At 35.0% G+C, this 26,953-nt stretch overlaps 1 protein-coding gene across 1 annotated transcript in view; it reads left to right on the forward strand.

The window, feature by feature from the left end:
• Positions 1-26,953, forward strand: part of CNTNAP4 (contactin associated protein family member 4) — a 283,179-nt gene that overhangs the window by 123,170 nt on the left and 133,056 nt on the right. The window contains exon 4 of the mRNA XM_021672603.2: positions 20,846-20,993. Within this exon, the coding sequence (XP_021528278.2) occupies positions 20,846-20,993 (148 nt within the window). The remainder of the gene's footprint in view (positions 1-20,845; positions 20,994-26,953) is intronic.

Raw genomic sequence — 26,953 nt, forward strand, 5'->3', positions numbered from 1 at the left:
ACTGCTAAAATAACATATTTTTAATATTTTCATAACATAAAAATGGTTACTAATGAGATAATAGATATATTCATTAGCTTGATTAACTCTTTCTACAGTGCATGCAAAAATCAAAACATCACATTGTACCCCATAAATATGTACAATTATTTGTTGTAAACTTAATTGAATACATTCAAAAAAGAACATATGAAAATATATGTATTTGTGATAAATGCATGTATTTCAAATGAGAGGCAAATTGCAAAACTTCCTAGCTTTTAATCCTTAAATATTTGTGTGCAAGTTCCTGAACGATAAGAGCTTTTCTTAAAATAGAACCTAAAGAAATGAACAATAATTTATTTGCATCAAGTGCCCAGTTCTTTTTCAAATTTTCAATAGTGAACTGGAAAACGACATTTTATTATTACTATTTTTTTTAAATACTACAAATTTCCAAAGACCTCAATATAATACAAAAGAGAATTTCATAGTAAGGACTGCTGATTTCAGAGTCCGTTTTCTGAACATGTTCTCTGTATAGTGTTACCTCATCTACTACCTGTAAGGTTTGTTCTCACCGAGTTTAAAATGAAGAAACTGAGGCCAGCACAAGAAGATCCAATGCAAAGGGTTTATTCAGGCTCCCGGGTGAGGTTCTGTGGTCTGACAGGAGGGGCCGGAGAAGTCGCATGGACTCCTCTCAGACATGGGGTTTTATAGGGAGTGAAACAGTTCGATTGGTTTGGGAGAGCAGGGTGTGGGCAAAGCAGGACTACTATTGGGTATGGTTACAGGACTTTATTTGCACATAGGACTCTACTGCTATTGGCTAGCAAGACTTGACTGCTATTGGCTAGTAAGACTTGACTGCTACAAGACCTTGTTTGCATACTGGGCTCTTTAAGGGAAGACCAGGTTGTGCAAGAAGGGAGAAGGGAACATGCCTGAGCATGTCTGAACTTGCCCAAGCTTGCCTGAGCTCGTCCGAGCATGTCCGAGCTTCTGGAGAAAAGGGGAAGGGTGTGCATCTGAGCTCCCGGTGAGGCAACCGGCCTTACACTACCTGCTTCGAGTCCCTGAGGAATTGCTAAAGGCACATATATTCAGAGAAGATGCTTATTCCTATTCTTACAGATCCATGATTTTCAAACCTGTGGGAACAAAGCCAGAATGTCATTATATCTGTTATTCTTTGTTTCAATACTATACATTTGTGGACTAAGATTTTGTGACTGCTGTGGAAGAATTCAAAAGAAAATTTGAAATGTATGGCACAGCAGCCTTTACACTACATATGGCATAAAGATAAATATCATTTAAGTGTAAAATAGTAAGCCCCAATACTGTGTCATTGGAATGCTAAAGAATTCACCCTCAGATACATTTATTTTAACTTTTCTTAATCTATAGGGAGCAGCCAAGCATTTTATCTGGTTCCTTACAGAAGCACTTAAAGTTATTCTATATATTATGAATAATGTAGTTTCTTAAGCAGAATTTAAAGTACTTATACAGCATCATTAAAATCACATGCAATATGTTTTATAAACTGACTTAAGAGGATGCATACAAATATCTATAAAAGTTATGTATGTTACCTTTCAAATAATTTAAACATGTTAGTCAAACAATTTAAATTGCATTGAAACAGAAACCATACGGATGTTTAGGAACTTCTGGTTGCTACATGGTGCTAAAATTACGATGGCTGAAGTATAATTTCTAAAAAATTATATGCAAAGGCAAACTAGTTTAAAAGAAAATAAAACTCTGCATTAAAGAAATTAAACCTAATTTTTTTGAAGTAGCTTTTCTAGGAAGTATTTTCTTGATATCTTTTTTCTTGAGATTAAAAATATTGTCTACTACATTCAAGTAATTATTTGGCTTTATTTCCCAAATGGAGTTGTCACTTTGATCAAAGTACATATAGAGACATTACTGTTTCTCTTTTTACTCTCTAACTGGATGACTTGGATGTTAAACTCAAGTAATGAGTTTCAGAGTCATACTCATAAACTGTCTGTAACAGTGTGCCATCTGTGAAGACTTAATCACTACACAACACAACAATCACAACTGCATGTTATTGAGGCTTGTTATGAAGTAGGCAGATGTTAATCTCTTCATCTTACTTAATTTGGATATCAAACTTTGGAAGTAAGTATTCTTATCTCCAATTTATAGATAAAGAAACTGAGGTTTAGGAATCTGATTCAAGGTTTTCCAGCTGTTAAGTGGTGGATCCCCATCTTTTAAGAGCCAGGATTGTCTTGTTTGTTTGGTTGTTTTTTTCCAGGTCATACTGAGGTCTCCAGTAGAAAGGTTTGGATGGGCATACTTGATTTCTCTTTATGAAAAGGGTTTGGAGGCTGTATTAATATTTCACTTGTTGCTGGAATAATGATTTTTGATGCTTGAAAAAAGTTGTCTAAAAAGATTAAGCAGATTTTTTTTAACATGAAATAAATGAGTTTTTGTCATCTGTGTTGAGTAGAAGAAATAATTCCAAAATTTCAGACATCCTAGCATTAAAAATGGAGAACATGTATTAAAGCCTTCGAGTTTTCTCTCTTCTTGTTCCATTTATCTATATCAAGATATCCATGGGTATGGGAGCCATTTACTGGTTTGTTTTGTAGTTTTGTTACATCTGGCAGTGTTTCAAAAGGTAATGCATGTGGGCAGGTGTTATTATTGATTGAAATAAACAATTTGCACCAGTCTAAAACAGTGTGTGCTGCATGCATTTATTCACCCTCTGCTCCCAAATGACAGATGAGTTTGTCTTTGTGAAGAGTAGGTTAAGCCCTGATGACATTATCACTAAAGTACTGTCTCTTTTGACTTTATAATGAAACTTTAATTGTGTGACTAAATTGTACAGACTCTGAAGGTCAAGTAACCCAAAGTAACACAGCATCGTATATTTGTCTATGTATCCTAAAAACGTTTGTTAAAATTTAAAGTTGGCAGCAACTTAAAAAATAATACTATAGTGATCATTAATTTTTGTATTTGCTAAATCTTAATATCACAATTAGGTGTATCTCAGAGGTTACTGAGATTTTCCCAGTGTCTAGCTTCCATGAAGGTGTAGGTTAAGATCTACATAAACATACAGTGGACTTCAGCTAAATAAGGTATATAGTGTTTAATGTACGTCACAATATACATTACAACATGAAGTATACATTAATGTACATCCCTACACATATAATAGCATTACTAATATACATTAAATAATATATGGCTTCAGAGGCCACGATGAGGGTCACCAGCTCTGAACTCTAAGAAACAGTAAGGGCTGGTTGAACTCTATCCAAACTTTTAAAACATTCTAGTTTTTCAAATTAAGTATAATAAACTGGATATTTATTTTAATTTGCTTAGAAATATTGGTTGATTTTGAGTCTCTCTCTAAGGCACATATTTAAGTTTCCGTTTGGGAAAACAGTTAGCAATTTATTTAATAAATGACATTTTGAAGCAGTCTGAATGCTAATCAGTATATTAGAATGACTGTATAAAAACACTAGTAGAACATACAGGTAAGTGAGGAATACTTTAAATTTTATAATATCTCTAATGAGGAATTCAGTAGTTTTCTTTCAGCACTGAACAATAGGGATTTTAATGGTAATGGTCATAAGAATGCCATTATTCTTAGTAATATTAATGGTAAAATGAGAGATGCTAATCGAGCTCTTTATGGTATAATGCATGATAAATTATATGATATCTAAAATCTGAATTGAAAGGTATTTCTCATAGTGTTCTTAATGATCTATAAAAAAGCACAAAAGTGAAAAATAGAATTTTAATGAGGTATTCTTCAAAAGTCTTCTCTTTTTGCTTTTGGATAAATACATGCAAAATTTAAATCCTGATTGTCTTCACTGAACTATTTCTTAAAGTGCCAAGGACATATTTCCTTTTCATAGTTAGCATGCTTATTTTCATGTAACTTTTTATAATAAAAGACAATACACATCCAGAAAAATACAAAAGGCCTAAATGTATGTACAATTCGTTGGATTATCAAATAGTGAAAACAGTATGAAAATATTACTTAGGCCAAGCATTTTATTGTAACTTTCATGCTGTTACTGTTCACTACTACCTCCCTGTTCTCACCAAATAATCATGATTATGAATTCTTTTGCCATGGATTAGTTTTGCCTATACAGAAGGAATCATACTATATGAACTTTTAACTATCTGGCTCCTTGGGTTAACATCATGCTTATGAAAAGCATCCATGTTAAAAAATATAATTTAAAAATAGACCAGTATTTTAAAATTCATTTTATATTTGAACATGTGAATTATACTTTGGGGCAATTATAAACAATGCTTCGAAAATATTTATGTACACACATGCATGTCTTTTGCTAACTGGAAAAATGCCTGATTTTGAATTGGGTACATCATTCTTCAGAGTGGAATTGCCAACTCATAAAAAATGTATGTATTTAACTTTAGTAGAAAATACAAAATGATTTTAATGGAAATTATACCAATTTATATTCTCAACAGCAGTATATTAAAATTCCATTTGTTCCACATTCTTGAAAACACTTGGTGTTATCAATTTTCTTGTGTTTTAGATTTTTATTCTTTCCCTCAGTTTTAGCCTTTCTAGTTGGTTCTAATTGGCATTGTCCAGCATCAAATAAGATTAGCAACTATTGCATAGATTTTTTAGACATTTAAGTATTTTTTCTCTTTTCTTTGTTACCGCTTTGTAGTTAGTTATGTATTGTGGATACTAATATACTGAAAAATAGGTTCTACCATTCTGTGGTTTCTTTCTATTACAATGTCTTTATATGGACAGACGTTATTAATGTATTCCGACATCAGTTTCATTAAATGGTTAAGAAAATTGTTGAACTCATTAAAATCATGAAAATATTCAGCTAAGTTGTCTTCCTATAACATTACTGTTTTGCCTTTCACATTTATTTCTACAATTTTCCTGGAACTCACTTCTGTATATGGACTGAAGTAGTGATCAATCCTTCTTTAAAAATTTCTTTCTTTTTTACTTTTTCTGGGGTGCATGAAATGTTTTGATACAGGCATGCAGTGTGAAATCAGCATGTCATGGGGAATGGGGGTAATCTATTCCCTCAAGTATTTATCCTTATAGTTATAAACAATGCAGTTATACTTTTTAAGTCATTTTAAAATATACAGTTAAGTTATTATTGACTATAGTCACCCTGTTGTGCTATCAAATAATAAATCTTAGTCATTCTTTCTATTTTTTTTGTACTCGTTAACCATTCCCACCTCCCCTGACTCCTGCCACTACACTTCCCAGCCTCTGGTAACCATCTGTCTACTGTCAATGTCCATGAGCTCAACTCTTTTGATTTTGAGATTTTTCTTTTTAAATTATTTTCCGGTGAGGATATCCAATTTATACAGCACCATGTATTTAAAACAACCATTTTTCTCCCCACTGCTCTGCATGGCAAACATAGTTAAAAATCCACTCTCCATACATGGTAAATCTGTTTCTAGATTCTCTATTCTGTTCCAGTGATCTGTTTGAGGAACTTGCCAATATGACATTCTCTTTTTTTTAAATAACATTATAAGACTTAATATCCAGTTGCTTTTTTTTTTTAAAAGCAAAACCCTCCAACTTTGTCTTTCTTCAGGAGTATCTTGTGATTCCCATTTTGTTACATTTCCACATAAAATTTGTAAGTATCTTGTAATTTGTGCACACACACAGAAACATTGCTTTGAATTTGATTGAATCTATATACTAATTTAGGAGTATTGACATCTTTTCAATATTATATTTTCTACTATAAGCCTTTTAAAATTTCTGTCAATAATGTTTTACGTAAAGGCATTAAATATATTATATTAGATTTTTTACAGTTACATAATATGGTTTAATGCTAATGTAAATGTCACTGAGAAATTTCACTTTCTGTTGCTTTTGTGTAGATGTTTAATTCATTTTTGTATATAGACTTTTATCTAACAGACTTGCTAAACTAACTCTATAAATTTTTCAAATTTCCTACATACAATCATACACCTATAAATAAAGACAGTTTTATTTCTTCCTTTCCAATCCTACTCCCTGATAAATATTTTTCTTGCCTTATTGCACTAATTAGAAGTTGATTACATGTTTAATGAAAGGGTCTATACAGAACATACTTGTTACATTCTGAAACTCAAAGCAGTTCTCAGCATTTCTTATTCTATGTGATGCTTGCTGTATGGCTTTTATACATACTCTTTATAGATTTAGAAACTGCCAACTGGGCTAAGAATTTTCATCATGTGTGAATATTAAATTTTATCAAATGCTGTTTCTGTATATGTTGAGAAAACCATATGTTCTTCAATGTGATAAATTACATTGACTTTTAAAAATTAAGCAGTTCTTGCATTCCTGGAATTAACTTGAAACATGATTTATTATTTTTTCTATATTTTTGTATTGTAGAATCACTTTTAAACTATTTTAAGGAGTTTTGGATATGCATTCATGATTATGATTGACTGTTATTTTCCTTCTTGCAAGTTGCTTGTCAGATTTTAATATCAAGGTTATGCTGGCCTGATAAAGCAAGCTGGGAAACATTCTCTGTTTTTCTGCTCTTTGAAGGTACTTGTTTAATATTGGTGTGATTTTGTCTTTAAATACTTAGAAGAATTCACTAGGAAAGACTTCAACGCCTGCAATTTTCTGTGTGAATATGTTTACATTTATACATTTAATCTAACAGATGTAGGCAGTTCAGGTTTTCCTGTTCTCATCTGTTTTGGTAAGTGGCGATTGGTTTGGAATTTGTTTATTTCATTTAAATTTGTAAAATTAGTGGTGTCATTCAAAATAACTATCACTCTAATGTATATAGGCTCGTCATAAGATGCTCTTTTGCATTACTGATATTGTTTATTCATGTCTCTTAATTTTTTCTTTCCTGGATTAATCCTAGCATATGGATTGAGATAGTGATCAATCCTTTAAAAATTTCTTTCTTTTTTATTTTTTCTGGGGTGCATGAAATGTTTTCATACAAGCATGCATGTGAAATCAGCACATCACAGGGAATGCGGGTAATCCATTTAAATGTTTTTTTTCAAAAACCAACTTAGGGGTTTTTTCCCCCAATTTTGGTAATTATTCATATGAGGAATAATACGTCTTGTAGAAAGAAGAATTTACAGAAATCAAAGTGAAAAATAATTACAATAGTCTGAATTTCCAACATTCAGAATAAACACAATTCCTCCAAATTTTGCGTATCTTCTTTCAGATTTATAGCACAAATGTATTTCTGAAGTATGTTGTCTAAACACAACAGATGAAATATAGAATTGCGCTGTAATGCTATTTGATACATATGACCACTGTCTCCTCATTTGTATATCTTCTTACTACTTCCCTGCTTAGATTATTTTAAAACATACCTAATATTGCATGACTTTCTTCAAAGATTCTACAAAATATATTTATAATCAATAAGGAGTTTGTTTTTAAATAGAACTTAAATGAACTTATCTAACACAATTTAGAAGTTCTGTAATATCGTAAAATAATCATGGGTTATTTGACTTGCTTGTACTGTAAAAATATCTTTTTAAAATTTATTATTGGAATTAGAATTCAAAGTCCAATAATACATTGAATTTATACATGTTTTATAGTATAATGCTATTGATTACCTTTAAAATCAGTTTTATTGAGAAAGTATTTAGTTGATATAAAATGAACCCAAGTAAAATACAGAAATTGATGAGTTCTGATAAATGTAAGCATTTTTAATTCCACAAAAAGGAATTAGAATGTTTCCAACACCCAACAAAGTTCCTTTATGTTCCTTTGTAGACAACCCTCATCACACCTTGACCCTGGAAATAATCAGCTTTCTATCACTATAGAGGATTTTTACTATTCCAGAATTTCATGTAAATGAAATAATCTAGGGTTCGCTTTTATTTCTGTTTCATTCTACAAAATATTTTTTAAATTGTTTTGTGTTGTTGAGTATATCATCAGTTTGTTTCTTTTATTATTGAGTACTTTCCCATTGTATAGATATGCTGTTTTTTTTTAACTCTGCCTTATTTTTGTCATGTATTCATTCATTTTTAAAATTCTTTTTCATTTTTGGCTTTCATTTGCTGTATTTTTTCCCTTAGTGTCTTAACTTCTGTCCTTAACTCATTTATCTTCTGTCTTTTTCTGATATCCATGGGCTCAATATTGGTGACTTCTCGTTCATTTGTGATATTGATAATTTGGGTCTTTTCTTTCTCTTTTTGTTCCCCCATAGATAGCATGACTAGAGGTTTATCAATCTTAGAAAACTTTTCAAAGAACCACCTTTTGGTTTTTTAAATTTTCTCTAATATCTTGCTGTTGCCAATTTTATTAATTTGTGCTCTGATTTTTAACATTTCTTTTCTTCTGCATTCTTTAGACTTCAATTCTAAATTCTCTAATAACCTAAGATGAAAACTTGGGTTATTTATTTCAATCTTTGCCTGAAGACATTCTTCTAACTTTTATTACAGGGTAGGAATGCTCTCAATGCATTCCACAGTTTTTGTTTACCTGAGAGTCTTTATTTCTCCTTCACTTTGGAAGGGTAATTTCTCTGGATATAGAGTTCTAGATTTATTTTTACTTCTTTCAATGCTTTAATGGAAATTTTTATCTTTCTTTCTCTGTTAGTAATGTATCTACCTTCTCATGCCCTCTGCTTCTTCCAAAATTTTCTTTTTGTCTTGAGTTTTCTGTAATTTGAATCTGTTATGACTCAGCATAGTTTTTATTTTGTTTTTTAACCTTCATTTTTTTTCTCTCACCTTCCTGGATCTACAGTTCTGTGTCTGTCATTAATACTGAAAAGTTATTGGCCATTATGACTTCAAATATTTCTTTGATCTGTTATCTTTTCCTTCTGGTATTTCACTTATGCATATGTTATAACTTTTGTCATTGCCCGCAATTCTTGATATTACCTTCTGCTTTTTTTTCTTTTTGTTTTTATATTACAGCTTGAGAAATTTGTATCTTCTTTTCTTGAAGCACTGATGTTTTGTTGGTTGTGTTGAATCTGTTGATGGGCCCATCAAAGGCATTGTTCATTTCTGTTCCAGCATTTTTAATTTCTGGCATTTCTCTTTGATTCTTTTGTAGAGTTTTCATCTCTCTGATTACATTACCCATCTGTTTTTGCATGTTGTGTGCTTTTTTCCATTAGACCCCTTAGAATATTAATCATAGTTGTTTTAAAACCTTATCTGATTTTCAACATCTGTGGCATATGTGAGTCTTGTTCTGATGATTGTTTTATCTCTGCAGAGTGTGGGGATTTTTCCTTACTTTGGCATTCCTTGTAATTTTTCATCGAAACCATAATGTCCTATATCTGGCAATAGAAACTAAGGCGAATAGATTGTTAGTATAAAGATTTACATTACTCTGGCTAACAATTGGGTTATATTTTATGTTTGCTATAGGTGCTATAGGTATCAGATGCTTCCAGTTCATCTAATGCCCTTGTTTCTATTTCTCCATTGACTTAAATTATCCTCAGAGACAGTCTTTGTTTTTTAGGTCTTTCAATTGTTATTCAGTATTATTGCACTGGACTCCTATTGTGTGGTGGTGTAATATGAGAGAAGAGCAATGCTCTGTAATATTCCAATTCAATTTCAGTGTTTCAGTGGGTTATTGTCTCAGAACTGTGACCTTCACAAACATTTATCTAGTGATATAGCTTCTTTACTTCCAGTCCTCTACTTTCTTTCCTGTTTACTGGGTTTCCAGTCTATTTCTGTGAAGCTCTGGCTCCTGTTGCCTTTTTTCCCTTAGGTAAGACAGGAAAGGTAGGGAGGCTGGAATAGGAGAAGTACTGTCCTCCAATTGGGAGAGGTTCCAGCACAGTGTTTTATTTGGGAGAAGAGAACTTTGTTATGAAGATAACTGAGCGTACTTCCCAATGATTCCCTATCCTGCTTCCTGCCAGAGCCAGGAGGGAATCTTTTTTTTAATCTTCAGAGAATGCATGGATGGGTTCTCGGAGGTAAAGCCCACAGAAATTTGGAGCCCTCTTAGACTGTAGTCGGGAACTTCTTACTCTCATGCTAGTCCACACTCAGTTTCATTCATCCAAATTACCATAGAAGTGTTCCTTCTGTTTCTGGTGCCAGAGGCTTTTGTTCCAGGTGGACGGATCTCAGCTCTGACTCTTTGGGTGATCTCGTCCCTCTAGATTTCAGCATGGTATTGTGTCATGTGTACTTGCTTGGGCTGCTATAACAAATACCATCGTTTGGGTGGCTTAAACAACAGACATTTATTACTAACAGTTTTTGAGGTTGAGGAGTCTGAGAACAAGGTGCTAGCCAATTCACTTCTTGGTTAGTGTCCTATATGTGATTTACAGATAGTTATCTCTCTGCTGTATCTGCACACGGTGAAGAAAAAGAAATCTGATCTCTCTTCCTATTCTTATAAGGGCACTAATTTCCTAATAAGGGCCCAACCCTCATGACCTTATCAAAATTTGATTACCTGCCGAACACCTCATTTCCAAATATAGTCACATCATGGGTTGGGACTTGAACATATGCATTTTGAGAGGGTGCAATTTATTCTATAGCACCATGAAAGCTCAGTTCTCTGATGGGTCTAAGAAAAGTTATTGATTTCTAGTTTGTTTGTTTTGTTCTTGTGGTGCAGTGTAGAGCAGTGTTTCACTCTGAGATGAGTAGAGTACCATGTGTGTGTAAATACTTTAATATATATATACTAATATATTCTAACAGAATAATGTGTATATTCTGTAGAATATATATAATAATAATGTATATTCTATAGGAGCTAAATATAAATTTCCCTTTAAGAATAGGTTTTGCTGCTTTTTTATTATTTTTAAATATGCATAGGACACTACATAAGAAAAAAAAATGAACAGATGATTTTGGGCCTAGAAGGATATCTTTCTACAAAGGCACTTGTACATGCAACCAGAAACACTGAACCTCTCTGACAATCTCAGTATAATTCCCCATAGATTGGGAAGATGGGAAGTTTACTTTTAATCTCCATTTTTTTGTTGGTCCACCTCTGGCTTTCCCTTTATCCTAAAAAGTAGATCCTCCAAATTCTTCCAAAAAGCCTATAGAAGCCTGTAAAATATTCTCATCTTTAAGGGCTCTAGAACTAGAATTTTGTCCCTAACCCCGTGAAAACTGCTCAGAAAACAAACAAAGACAAACAACAACAACAAAAACAAAAACACTACCTCGCTTCTGTTTCTCCTCTTCAGAAATCCTTTAGTTATCACTAAAGAGAAAGCTTCAAACGTGGGTTTTCTTCTTCTAGATCTTGGACATTTAATATTTCATTATATGTTTAGCTCTTCAACTCCTTTTTTTTTCATTCCAAAAGGAGGGTTCAGAATTTTCAGTCTAGCGGTACCATAATATGAATTTTTATGGTTATTTTCCATCTCAATAAAAATTTCTCTACAAAATTGTACCTGTAATATCCTAATATAAATGTAAACTTTATGACTTGTCCACATATCTCTCATATAACAATTTATTGCTGTGTTTCAACAATAGTTACAGATTACAGCCAAGTTTGCATCTTTCATGTGCCTTTTTCTCTTCTAGCTATTTGATCTTTCTGTGTTGAGAATTCAAATCCTTTTAAGCAAAAGGTACTAAACAGTATATTTTATGACTTGTATCTCCATAGATTCTAATATAATGATTCACACAAGGGGCCTCATCAAGTTATCATTAATAATTTCATGTACCTTCAAATAAATATTTTAATGATACTCAATATTTTTTGGAAGGCGGTAGAGACTGATTTTATTTAATAAAATTCCATTCCCTTTAATTTTGAAAATTGAGATTTATTATATGTGCAGCTCAAAACGTAACATTCTAATTTGATCAGTGGATTCTCATTGCTATTTCCTTATTATAATAAATAAATTATAATCAAGATTGAATCAATTTTTTTTTTTAGATGGAGTTTTGCTCTTGTTGCCCAGGCTGGAGTGCAGTGGTGCAATTTCGGCTCACTGCAACCTCCACCTCCCAAGTTCAAGCGACTCTCCTCCCTCAGCCTCAGAGTAGCTGGAATTATGGGCATGCACCACCATGCCCGGCTAATTTTGTATTTTTTTTTTTTTTTTTTTTTTTAGCAGAGACGAGTTTCTCCATGTTGGTCAGACTGGTCTTGAACTCCCAACCTCAGGTAAACTGCCTGCCTCGGCCTCCCAAGGTGCTGGGATTACAGGTGAGAGCCCCCATGCCTGGCCTGAATCAACTTTTTAAGATACTGTCCTGATGTCTTGTTCAATATGTGTTTAAAAGTTATTCTTGGCCTGGCGCAGTGACTCACACCTATAATTCCAGCACTTTGGGAGGCCAAGGTGGGTGGATCACAAGGTCAGGAGTTCGAGATCAGCCTGGCCAATATGGTGAAACTCTGTCTCTATTAAAAATACAAAAATTAACCAGGCATGGTGGCACACACCTGTAGTCTCAGCTACTTGGGAGGTTGAGGAAGAAGAATCATTTGAATCTGGGAGGCGGAGGTTACAGTGAGCCGAGATCATGCCACTGCACTCCAGCCTGGGTGACAGAGCGAGACTCTGTCTCAAAAAAAGTTATTTTTATTTGGGTTTCAGTTAGCAAATTTTCCACTTTTTAGTAGTTCTTATTTCTCTTTGCTTTTATTATGTGCTTTTCTAGACTAGACAACCTTTTGGGAGGCACATTTAATAAAGATATCTGACATCATAAAATTATTTATAAAATCATTTCTATTTGACAGCGTGTTACTATGATTTATTTAGCACGTGCATGTCAGCTAACTATGTCAAAATGAGTTGTATTTGAAAATAGTTCATGTGTAGGGCACATGTAGTCACAAGAATTTTCACAATAAGTGAGGTTATTAACGACAAGGGGATTTTCACGTTTGCCTCTTTTTTCTATTAAACTTCTGCTCATGCTGCTGTTCATTTTGGCTGGAGTTCGACTGATTTTTATATAATTGCAGAGTCTGCTATGCAACTACATGCAACAGGTCCCATGTTTCTGATTTATTATAGTGACGTTTTAGAGCTTCTTATAAATTGCCATATGGGCATCTCCCTTTATACTTCTTGGCTTTTATACATGAGTTGCTCAATTAATATTTGAAAAAGAAATTAGTGCTATTATATCTCTTCATAAACTTTAGAATCACTTTGGAAATACTTAAAATCCTATGAGAAACTTTAATTCATTAACTCCATAAATTATCTTGGTTAAAATACGTTTCTAAACCATCTATGAACACCTCATTGAATTTGGAAATCACCAAGTCCAAAAGAAAAGAAAAATACAATGAAGGCTTTATGGTTTTTATTACATAAGATATATAATATTCATTTTACTTCTAGATATTTTATGTACTTGGTAACATATTTCTTTATATTCTATGTCTATTAGGAGGGTACTATTTATTGATTATTGCGTGTTTATCATTTATTTGACTCCAATAATTTTGGGAGGATGTAAAGTTTAATAGAAAATCTTTTTGTCTGTAAAAGTCAACTGGTAGAGCTGAGTCCCAGTTCAACAATAACCTAAGTTGCATTATTCTAAAATGTGTAAAAGGTTTTAAATATAAATTATGAGGGAAAATGAAAAAAGCTTCAGATAAAATATTAAATTTCCTCTAGGGTAAGTTGTTTGCTTTCATGTTCTGTTGAAGTGATGCCTTTTGATGGCTTAGTTAAATTATGGGCTTTGGAGTCAGAAAAGCCTGGAATTAAATCCTTGCTCTGCCACTTTCTAGCTGTGTGACTTTAGGCACATAACCTCTATAATTTTCATTTTCCTCTGTTGTAAAGTGGGTACAAAAATAGCTACTTCACAGAGTTGATGCAAATATTAAAGCCACCTAATACCTAATGCTGAACCCTTAACTTTCACATTGAAAGCATTTAAATTGATAATATACATCACAATCACTAGTTGTTATGGTCCAAATGTTTGTGTCCCCTCAAACTTCATTTATTGAAATCTTAATCCTCAACAAGATGGTATTAGGTGGGGCCTTTTAGGAGGTGATTAGGTCAGGAGGTCTGTCATGGAAATACAATTAATTTCCTTATAAAAGAGATCCAAAGGAGCCCATTCACCCTTCCACAAGGTGAGAATACAGCTAGAAATTGGCATTCTATGAACCATGAAGTGGGCCCTCACCAGACACCTAATCTGCTGGTACCTTGATTTTGGACTTTTCAGCCTCCAGAACTGTGAAAAATGAATTTTGGTTGTTTATAAGATACTCAGTTTATGACTTTAAAAAATAGCAGCTTGAATGGACTAAGACACTGTTTATTTCTATGTTTGGCATTTAGCCCTAGCGAGACCTTCTCACATTTTTTTTTCTCTGAAAAGTTTTAAGATAATATAGGGAACAAAAAAAGAGCAGGATTTATACACAAACCAGAAGAATACTTTAAGAGTGAGATAAAGACCCAAAGCACAAAATTAGCTTGGCATGCATTAGAAATGCAGATTTCAGGGCCCTACCCACAAGTTTAGTACAGAGGTGCAAGATTCATTTCTAAGAAAAACACTTCAAGTAATCCTGACATATACTAAAGTTCAGAATCTTTAAAGGAAGACGTAAATGTCCCTGTAATAAAATTATTATTTTTTAAAAAAGATTAAAAGACATTTAAATCCATGCATTCCTGTATGAATTGTTATGTAACAATTCTTTACAGCAAATTGAGGAAAGTTTCCTAGGCAAAGGAATACATTTGAAACTCCATAGCATGAGCTGGACTTTTCATTTATAAAGTAATGTAGCATCACTCCCATGCATCATTTACAAACATTCTGAAAATTTCCATTAAATATTAAAATCCAAAGCAGAATCTTTGTTATGTCTGAAAAAATTTCAACAAGTGGAGCAAAAAATTGCGAATGTTATTGATCAGTTAATATATGTAATAAATAGTAACTGAAAATTTTTCCAAGCAACATTGGCATTAGAGAGTTATTTAAGGTATACAGAGTGCTACTAAATAATGCTCTGGTCTGCTATATTGCTATATACTCCTCCTATGTCTCTTACCATTATTTTATTAATTATTGTAAAATTAATATATGCCTATTAAATCTAGATTTGACTGGAATATGCTGTAAGTCCCATATCCTCAACCTCACGATTTTCCTTACCCTCCATAAGAGATAATTGCTAAAATTTTTGAATATGACAATGATATTTTTAATATAAACTATTTATCATATTTCTTCTTAATGTCTTCGAAATTTAAATAACTCATAAATTATCAAGTGAAGAGTGAAAGGCTGTCATTTGCAAATGTCTTATTCCATTTAACTGTTGGCTGTCTCTGTCACTATGCATCTTTTCTCTCAGTCCCTTAAGATGCCAGAATCATTGAACTTACATTAATTTTGAAACAAATGTGAGATCTTTTGGAGGGTAATTTAATTACTCATCCAGCTGTTCACTCTGCAAGAAGTTATAATTAGGGATTGTGTTAGTCTGCCAGTGGCACCTAGGAAATAGAATCAAAAGTATAAGAAGATCTAAGGTCCTCAGCCTCGGATGCACATTACTGTAATTTGGAAAGTTTATAAAGACATAAGCATACAGGCTGGGCACTGTGGCTCATGACGGTAATCCTAATAATTTGGTAATCCAAGGCGGGCAGATTATTTGCAGTGAGGAATTTAAGACTATCCTGGCCAACATGGTGAAACCCTGTCTTAGTAAAAATACAAAAAAAATTAGCTGGCCATGGTGGTGGGGGCTAGTAATCTCAGCTACTTGAGAGGCTGAGGCGGGAGAATCGCTTGCGCCTGGGAGGCGGAGGTTGCAGTGAGCTGAGATCCCGCTACTGCACCCCAGCCTGGGCACCAGAGAGAGACTCTGTCCTCCCCGCCGCCAAAAATAAAAATAAAAAAAATAAAAAATAAGCATACACACACACACACACACACACACACACACACACACACACAAAGAGAAAGAGAGAAAAGAAACAATGCTCAGGGTCTGAGCACTGAGAGTTTTAATGTGCAGTCTGTTTGGGAAACATTGCCCCGTATCAGCCATTGTAAAGGAAAAATTGAAATAAACAGATCAAATTTTTAGGCACATCATCAGGATTTCCATAGAAATTGAGACTGTAGTGCTCTCGAGGTTGGGTGGGAATGAGGTTTGGTTAGTGCAATATAGAAAACAGCTAACCTTTCTTACAAAACCTCAACAAAAAATTTTATTCATTGAAACAGAATGGAACCTTCTAAGGGTCTGGTTATCAGAGTCTAAATATCCATGGAATTAAACAATGTTCTTCTATTTATGTTCTGGGAAACACTAGTCTGAAAATGTGCTCCGCAAAACAACAGCAGCATCAACAGCAAAAACAGAGTGGGACAGTTCTGTGGCCTAATATGTTTGAGATGTTCTAGGTAAGTGTCCCTGTCATGGGCTGATACACTGAAATTTGCACATTAGCACGACATGCCTGAGGGTCCCTGTAATTGAGATATCTGTTCAACTTGTTTTGTTTTTAAGCCCAGTCTTTCCCCAACATAAACATTCAACAAATATTTCATTGAGAACCACTTTGAGCCAAGCAATGTTCTAGGTATTATGGATGGAAAGCAATAAACCTCCCTGCTTTGGTAGAGTTTGTTTTCTAGGAGGATAAGATAAACAGGCAGATAATGATCAAATGAGAGAAACCCCCCAAAATATGAGAAATATAGAGAAAGTAGGAAGATATTTATAGGGGGCATCAAGTACACCAGTACTTTAGAGACTGATCCGAAAGGGCCTGTCTTGGGGGTAATATTTTAGTCAAGGCTTAAAATGACAAGAGAAGCTGGGCATGCAAAGATCTGGGGAAAGAACTTTCAGAGCAGAATGGACTGCTGGTGCAGATGCCTGAGAGGACTAAACTTGGCTTCTTCAAGAAGGTCCAGTGTGGTTAGAGCATAATGGAGGTGGTTGCTAAAGACTGTTTGGATAAGGAGTTTAGATTTTGTTCTAAGTGGTAAAGGAAGCCGTGAGGATGGCAGAGTTTAATTTACCTTCACAAGTGTTACTGTGTGCTCAGAGGGGAAGAGACTGGGAGTGATGGCAAAGAACAAGATATTAAAAAAGACCAGGAGCCAGTACCATGCTGTTTTAATTACTGTAGCCTTGTAGTATAGTTTGATGTCAGGTAGTGTGATACCTCCAGCTTTATTCTTTTTGCTTAGAATTGACTTGACTATGTGGACTCTCTTTTGGTTCCATATGAAGTTTAAAGTGGTTTTTTCCAGTTCTGTAGAGAAGGTCATTGGTAGCTTGATAGGGATAGCGTTGAATCTGTAAATTACTTTGGGCAGTATGGCCATTTTCACGATATTGATTCTTCCTAACCATGAGCATGGACTGTTTCTCCATCTGTTTGTGTCCAATCTTATTTCGTTGAGAAGTGGTTTGTAATTCTCCTTGAAGAGGTCCTTTACATTCTTTGTTACTTGTATTCCTAGATATTTTATTCTCTTTGTAGCAATTGTGAATGGCAGTTTGTTCTTGATGTGGCTCTCTTTAAGTCTGTTATTAGTGTATAGGAATGCTTGTGATTTCTGCACATTGATTTTGTATCCTGAGACTTTGCTGAAGTTACTTATCAGTTTCAGGAGATTTTGGGCTAAGACTATGGGGTCTTCTGAATATACAATCATGTCTTCTGCAAATAGAGACAATTTGACTTCCTCCTTTCTTAATTGAATACCGTTTATTTCATTTTCTTGCCTGATTGCTCTGGCTAGAACTTCCAATACTATATTGAATAGGAGTGAGCGAGAGCATACTTGTCCAGTGCCAGATTTCAAAGGAAATGCTTCCAGTCAGAGATACAGACCAATGGAACAGAACAGAGGCCTCTGAGGCAATGCCATACATCTATAACCATCTGATCTTTGACAAACCTGACAAAAACAAGCAATGGCGAAAGGATTCCCTGTTTAATAAATGATGTTGGGAAAACTGGTTAGCCATGTGCAGAAAGCAGAAACTGGACCCCTTCCTGACACCTTACACTAAAATTAACTGCAGATGGATTAAAGACTTAAACATAAGACCTAACACCATAAAAACACTAGAAGAAAATCTAGGCAAAACCATTCAAGACATAGGCATAGACAAGGACTTCATGACTAAAACACCAAAAGCATTGGCAACAAAAGCCAAAATAGACAAATGGGACCTAATCAAACTTCAGAGCTTCTGCACAGCAAAAGAAACAGTCATTAGAGTGAATTGGCAACCAACAGAATGGGAAAAAATTTTTGCAATCTAACCATCTGACAAAGGGCTGATATCCAGAATCTACAAAGAACTAAAACAGATTTACAAGAAAATAACAAGCCCATTCAAAAGTGGGTGAAGGATATGAACAGACACTTTACAAAAGAAGATATATATGAGGCCAACAAACATATCAAAAAATGCTCATCATCACTGGTCATTGGAGAAATGCAAATCAAAACTACATTGAGATAACATCTCACACCAGTTACAATGGCGATCATTAAAAAATGTGGAGACAACAGATGCTGTCGAGGATGTGAAGAAGTGGGAACACTTTTACACTGTTGGTGGGAGTGTAAATTAGTTCAACCACTGTGGAAGACAGTGTGGCGCTTCCTCAAGGACCTAGAAATAGAAATTCCATTTGACCCAGCAATCCCATTACTGGGTATATTTCCAGAGGATCATAAATCGTTCTATTATAAGGACACATGTACACAAATGTTCATTGCAGCACTGTTTACAATAGCAAAGGCTTGGAACTAACCCAAATGCCCATCGATGATAAACTGGACAGGGAAAATGTGGCACATACACACCATGGAATACTATGCAGCCTTAAAAAATGATGAGTTCGTATATTTTGTAGGGACATGGATGAACCTGGAAACCATCATTTTCAGCAAACTGACACAAGAACAGAAAATCAAACACCACATGTTCTCACTCATAGGTGGGTGTTGAACAATGAGAACACATGGACACAGGGAGGGGAGCATCACACACTGGGGTCTGTTGGGGGAAACTAGGGGAGGGACAGTAGCGGGTGGGGAGTTGGGGAGGGATAACATGGGGAGAAATGCCAGATACAGGTGATGGGGAGGGAGGTAGCAAACCACATTGCCGTGTATGTACCTATGCAACAATCTTGCATGTTCTTCACATGTACCCCAAAACCTAAAATGCAGTAAAATATATATTTAAAAAAAAAGACCAGGAAGAGACTATCAAGGTAGTTCTGGTGAGGTGATACTTTGTTGAACTGAGTGGTCATAATTGAGATAAAGATGCCTTGATTTGGGATGTAATTTGGAGATGCCATCACAGATGTTCCTGTGTTGTGTGAGCTTGAACATTTAGCCTATAGCGTACTGATAGGGTGGGGGCAGGAGGTAGGGGATTGATTGACAAGGAAAATGAAATTAATTTAACTATAAAACACTCAATCTTTTAAAAATGTATTAGAAAATGTTTGGGTAAATGCTAGTAAAGGGATATTTGGGAAGTAGAAAGAAAAACAGGTGAATGGTCAGACTCTCTGGGTACTGGTGTTTCTAGTGTATTCATCTTTGCCTTGTGCAGTCTACATGAGGTTGAACTTATTTGTTGACCAAGTCATGGGCAAGGTACCTATCATGAACCTGAAAATGTAGTTGCATGTTCCCTTATTATGAAAGAAAGAAATGGAGGACAGGAAAAGGAGGACCATGGCAAGGAGGAGGAGAAATAAAAATGAAATGTAAGTTATTGAGAATAACTTCTGCTTCATGCTGACTTCTCCACCTGTAGTCTTAAAAATGTGTGTCTTGTGTAGAAGAAACCAAAAGTTGCTTAGTGTATAGGGTACTGGTGGGGTGGGAGCAGGAGGTAGGGGATTGATTGACAAAGAGAATCAAATTCTCTTTGCTGCAGTGTGTGGGTGTTACAGGTAAGCTACGTGTTAGGTAGATGCATCCTGATTTTATTGAAGAAACATAGCTCCTAGTCTTACCATATAATGGTTGCAAATACGAGAGGATTTTTTTTCTCTCCTTGGTGACGTTTAATTTCCTTATCTGCAATTTGACTGTGCTAGATTTCTCTAGCTTTAAAATTGTAATGTCCGTAGGTTTAATTACAGGTCTTTCCAAATTATTGTTGTTTCTAGTCTCCCTTAACGATTTGAATGTGCGTGTATGGCGGTATGCTGCTGAGGGTTAACAACCTGTTTCCACAGTGTAGCTCGGACTTCAATGTTGGGTGGTACTTTTCTTTATATTAATAAGTAAGATGAGAACGTGAAAGAAGCAAAATATGTCATAAGTTGATTCATCAGTGATGTAAGCAACTTCTTTGTTGACTCAGATAATATTTTTCCAACCCTTGGAGAATATTTTCTCACTTTTTTCTGGCACTATTCACAATGTTAAGTGCTACAGACATGGTATAATTTTATGTTTAATCTACACTTTACAGAAGCAATCTTTATTGCAGGTATCATGGTTGAAAACTGGTTTAATGGGGTGGTACAATTTCAACTCTCTTAGTAAAAAGAAAAGTTTAAGCCACAGTAATTTCTGTGGATGGAGAGACATCATGACGTAACTATTAATGTGATTTTCTTGTAGAAGGTAGCGCCATTCATAGTAAAATCCAGATCACACGTTGCTCATAGACATTATAGGTGACAAACTGAAACGGATATTCTGCATATACATTGATTTCCTTCTTTCCCTTTTCTCGTAGGGTTTTTCGGGAAATGCAAATGCAGACAGTGTTGTGTACTATAGACTCCAGCCTTCTATCAAAGCCAGATTTCTGCGCTTCATCCCTTTAGAATGGAACCCCAAGGGCAGAATTGGAATGCGAATCGAAGTGTTTGGATGTGCATACAGTAAGTGTTTGTTTATCCAACACACTGACGTAGACATCAAAAGAGATGTTTTAAAAGCCAAACTGCAAACTGAAATGGACTTTTTAGCTATGTAAAGAGATATAAAAAATAGGAATGATTTTTGTGGAAAGCTTTTTTTGTGTGTGCCCCTACATGCTAATATTGACTTTAGTGTTCGACTTTAACATTTTAATTCAGAGATGGAAGCACTTGATAGATAGATAGATAGGTATTTATTGATATATGCGAATGCATTTATTTAAATAGAATATTATTGACTAGATTCTAACTTTCAAGTATTAGACTTTCCTTCATGAGTTATATTTGATAAAATTTCATTCAGGCATCCTGAGTTTTATAAAACGGAGAGTGTTCCATTTAGTTTAACCAGTCATCTGTTATAAAATGTGAAAATATTTTTCTCTTTAACCTAAAAACAGTGTCATGCAATTCACTTTTAAATATGCTATGCTCTCAGTATAAATTAATAGAGAAAGTAGAGACCTCTGCCAGAATAGAACATGTGTTTAAAATACTTTCACATAAAAAAGATAGAAACCACAGATTTCACTTAGTCTCTTCTTAATGAAGCGTATTATTATATATATTTTTTGTGGGGAAGGGACCGAAGAGTTATTGATAGTACACCTCAAGCCACATTATCCTGTTAGATACTCTTTTATTATAGAACAGTGAGTTAGTTAATATGATTAACAATTATCAGATGAACAGTGTGAGGTTTGAAGAGATTCAGTAATTTGCTCAGAGCCTCACATATGAAGTAATCTAGAAAAGAACCAAGGACTGCTCAATTTCACAATATCGTTTTTTTTCTCTAGTAAACATTTATCTTTAGCTACTAAAGCTTTTTTCACATATATGCTATCACTTTATGATGTAAGCCAAGTTAAGTTCTGCTTCACTTTATTTACATAAAAGGAAAGCAGGTCATAAAGAGATCAAGTGAGTTGTTTAAACTCTGACAGAGAGATCACGTTGCATGGTTTGCATGGGTCTTCTCCTGTGTTTCGTGATGTTCTCAGTGTCCATCTCTACCATCAAACATCTTTGACAGACCTGATTTCTCCAGGGCCTACAGAATAATACTAAAAGTATTAATATAATAGTAATAGTAATAATAGCAGTAACACTAATAGTAATATTAATAACATGAATTTCTGTAATTCTAGAAATAGCACCGTTTTCTTAGTGCATATTATATGCGCTATTCTAAGCAGTTTATGATTCCTCAAAATAGCTCAGGTAAATATTACTAGGTAGCTACTCCATTTACCTACTTTGAAAATGAGAAAGCTAAAGCTTACAGAGAGGTTGACCTGCTCCAGCCACACAGACAGGAAGTGGCAGGGCTGGATTTGCAGCCAAGTTTGCCAAACTCCAGAAAGCACGCTCGTGTTAACATTTCCTCTAGTTGTTGAATAATAGAGATGAGTCAGTGACCAACTAACCTCTCACTATCTGTCAACCTTAATTGCAGACTTTCCTGGCCTTAACAGTCCAGCTTATCTACTCCATGTTAGTTCTTCACATTACAAATACAACACCTGAATAAAATAATGCATTAGAAAAAAATCCTACCCCCAGTTTTGATTCTGGAAACTAGAATTGGACAGTACTCTTATTTGTCTTTGGATCATAGAGCTTAGCAGAGCTCATGCCACATGATGGACAACTAGTAAAACAAATTTCAAAGTGCTTTCTATTTATGGTTATATTCTCCACTTATTCAGAGCATCCATCTTGTAAAATATTTGTCTGTCACAGTGTAAAAATAGCTAACAGTTATTGTGCATGTAATTTTTCATAGACATTTTACTAATAATTTAATCCTCAAACCACCCATTTATTAGAGAGAAAACAGGTTCTTAGAAACACTAAGCAATTTGTTCAATACCACACACTTAGTATGCGTTAAATCTAGGAAATAAACTCAATGTTAACAAACGTAACATTAAGAGCAACAGTTTAATGAGACTGTTAATGCTGTTTTGCTGGCTCTAAAGCACCAGGTTTAATGTCCACATGGTGGTGATAACTAAAGTACAGGTTCTTTATCTGCTGCTCTGTGACTCATGATAGCTAAAACCTCCGCCTCACCTTTCTTGATCTGCAACTCTCTGGAATATTCTTTTTGCTGGGACTTCATTTGCTATCTTTGGGGTGAGCATACTGTCCATGTATTTGGTTGATCTTCTTTTCACATTGACCCATGGTTAAAGTAGTAGTACCAGGAGCCAATAGGATTTGAAATTCAAACTTAAACACGTATAGGGAAATAGTATGGCAGGAGTTAATGGCAAATGATGGTTGTGCAATTTTAAACCATTATTAAAGGAGAAAAAGTAATAATGGACAAATATCCTTGTAGATAATCAGAAAATAACCCAAGAATGGGTTGGGCATGAGTATCTTATGGGAATGTGTTTGATCAAATTGACTTTAATTGACTTTAATACCTCAATTACACCGTAGTCATGCTCACATTTTCTACTTATTCGTAGCATTGGCTTTGCAATATATTAATTTATTAAAACAATATTATATAGCCATCATTTATTAAATAGTTAACATATGTCAGAGACTGCAAAGAATAAACATCTTCTGATTTGTTCGTGACAATGTCTGGAAGCAGGCACATGAATATTGCCATTTCATGCAGGAGTCAGAGGAGACAAGCAGAATTGTCTACTGAATAAGATGTATAGTTTGGTCTGAGTGGTATGGCAAAGGAATAGCTGGGACTACCGGCATTCCTCACCCTCAGAAGGAAAGGCTGTAGCTCCTATCATCACGAGCATCCCGTTGCGAGATTTTGTCTGCAGCTCCCTTAAGTAGCACAGGCCCAAGATCAGATTGGGTTTTCTCCAGACATACAAAACCATTCTCTCGCAATCTCTATTAAAAGGAAAAGTGGTGTTGTGAGTGGGTGGGGTTTCTTTACTGAATCACAGCCACAGGACATCCGTCCATGTTCAACAAAGTAGGTTTCCCCTGAGCTTGAGGAAGGCCTGAAGGATTGCATACAACCCCCTGTCTCCTTTGTCTATACCTCCTCATCTGTACCAAATAAAGGTGACTTGGGTGTGCTTTACCTGAGCCATTCACTCAAGTGCAGCACACTTCACAGACTGCTTCATCTCTCCCGACATAGAAGAAGGTGAACTTAAGAGAAATAATAACTTCTGCAGGGTTACACAACCCATGTTAGATCTAGGATTTAAAATCAGCTCTATCATTTTCCTAAGACAGTGCTCTTGATAACTATAAGAATCAAACATATATTGAGCTTTTAACGATTTATTGACACTCGCTAAAAAAGAACTCTACTAGGTATTGGGTATAGGGAGAAATTCTAAAGTCATATATATTTTCTTAATAGAGGTAGGCATGTGCAATGTTGGAAAGACTGTATGTACTAAGTGTAAAATATTGTAGCGTGAGTATGGGTATGAGGGATAAAGTGTTTGATAAATTGTGGTTAGTATAAGAAAATTTGTAACAGTAGATTTTGAAACTAAGGCCTGGTGTGGTGGTTCATACCTGTAATCTCAGCACTTTGGGAGGCCAAGGTGGGTGAATCACAAGGTCAGGAGTTCAAGACCAGCCTGGCCAACATGGTGAAACCCCATCTCTACTAAAAATACAAAAAATTAGCTGGGCATGGTGGTGGACACCTGTAATCCTAGCTACTCTGGAGGCTGTGGCGGAGGTTGCAGTGAGCCAAGATCTCAGGGCTGCACTCCAGCCTGGAGCAAGACTCCATCTTGGGTAAAAAAAAAAAATTTGAAATGAATTTGCAGATATTTTCGCATGAGAGACTGAGAAGATGGTCCAAATAGGGAAAGTGCTGTACGTCAGTCAAGCACAGGAAAGAGGATTACTGGGATGATTATTTGAGTACAGTCATTCAGACCGAAATTAGGGCTACAGGTTAGAGGGTGCAATCTGGAGGCAGCAGCTCATTAGAAGGCTTTTGCTCTTGTTTGGGCAAGTGATGGTAGAACCCCAAGCTAGAGGAACAGAAATCAGTAAAGGGGGAGAAAGGGTCAGGCATGGTGGCTCACACCTGTAATCTCAGCACTTTGGAAGGTCGAGGAATGTCGATCACCTGAAGTCAGGAATTGAAGACCAGCCTAACGAACATGGCGAAACTCTGTCTCTACTAAAAATACAAAAATTAGTCAGGTGTGGTGGCGTGCACCTGTAATTCTAGCTATTTGAGAGGCTGAGACAGAAGAATCGCTTGAACCCGAGAGGTGGAGGTTGCAGTGAGCCAAGATCATGCCACTGTACTTCAGCCTGGGTGACAGAGTAAAACTGGCTCAAAAAAAAAAAAAAAAAAAAAAAGTAAAGGGACAGGTAAGTAGATTCAAAATATTCTGAGGATATTGAATCAAGAGATCTTGGTTATTGTATGTGAGGGAACACTGAGTTATCAAATTTGCTTTTTTTCTTTCCTCTCTTCCGCAATCCTTTTTTTTCCTTCAAATTTGAACAACTGTCTGGAAGGGGGTGTCATTTGCTAAGATGGGAAATGAGAGAATAAATAGATTGTGGAAGGAAATGAGATAACTAATCTCACTGTTGACACATTGAGTTTAAATGCCTGTAATATATGGAAGATTGGAACTGCAAGTCTTCTGGGTTGAAGATGTAGAATTAAAATCTATCTAAATATTATTATTGTCAGTAAATCATGAAGTAGTCCACGTATTGTACTACTGGTACTACTGTTAATAACAAAAATGTGAAGTGCTATGTTTGAATGACTACTCAGGTCTTGAAAAGTGGGAATGCATTTCTGCCATAATAAAAGCAGCTCCTTTGTACTGTTTTTCAGGTAGAATAAAATTTTTATACCAGGCTCCCCTCGTGCCTAGTACGTGTTTGCTGAGGTCATAGATGTAAGCCTATCCTGTGATTGTTGCAGGAAAATGGCTAGTTAACCATATATAATTTTATTGCCCTCTACCTCAACAAGTTAGGGCAATAACTTGTTATGAAGGAACATCAAGTGAATGGAAAATCCATATGAAAGAGCATGTTCTGCTTTTATGTCAGTAAACTTGAAGTGGTTTCCTGAGTAATGAGAGAAGTAGAAGCTAAATTTTATAGGATCAAAGAGAAACTATAAATTTTAAATATCTTGGCCATAGCAGCTGTGATCATGTTTATAGATCTAGCAAAGAAATGTATAGAAATAAATAACTGGTGAAAGAAAGAAAGAAAAAGACAAGAATATGTTTGATGCTACAGAACAATACTATATGTCTCAAAGAGAAGTAAACAATGGCGAACAAAGGAAAATAAATGGGTGAAAGTGAATATGCCTGCAATGTCCTTAGGAAGCAGCGTTAAACCACAGGAGGTAATGTTCTTTAACTCTGGATGAATTGCTGAGGTAATTGTCCTTAGTGTAAATTCTAAATTCCTTTTCTCTAGTTACTGTATAAACATCCTCATTTTGCAGCCCATGATCATCTCTTCCTCATCCCAGACAGAATAACATCCAACTGTCAAGCCATACTCAACTAATTTGTTTCTGTGGCAAGACTTGATTTTATGATTTTTCTAGTCTTAGGGTTTTTGCACGATGGCTAGAGCATTCGCCATGTACCTACCCAGCCTTCATTTCTCTACCTGCATAATTCTCTTACTCATTTTCTTTTCTCAGTATAGAAATCTCTGGTTCTGACAACTTCTCTAATGTCCCACATTCAAATCAGGGACAGTTTCCACCCACTTATAGAACAGCTTTCTTCTCCCAGTCATAACATGCCCACTTTATACCGGGTTGCAACCATCCTTTTTTTTTTGTTATTACTTTTCTGGATAAAGACTAATAACAGAAATAAATGAACGAGTGTAGGTAGGCTTAGTAAACCTCAGGAATGCTTTCTCCATCATTCTAGTGTTTAACTTGTTAAAGATCAGGAATA

Source organism: Aotus nancymaae, unplaced genomic scaffold (assembly GCF_030222135.1).
Source record: "Aotus nancymaae isolate 86718 unplaced genomic scaffold, 86718_ANA_hifiasm-v0.15.2.pri h1tg000030l, whole genome shotgun sequence".
NCBI lineage: Eukaryota > Metazoa > Chordata > Mammalia > Primates > Aotidae > Aotus > Aotus nancymaae.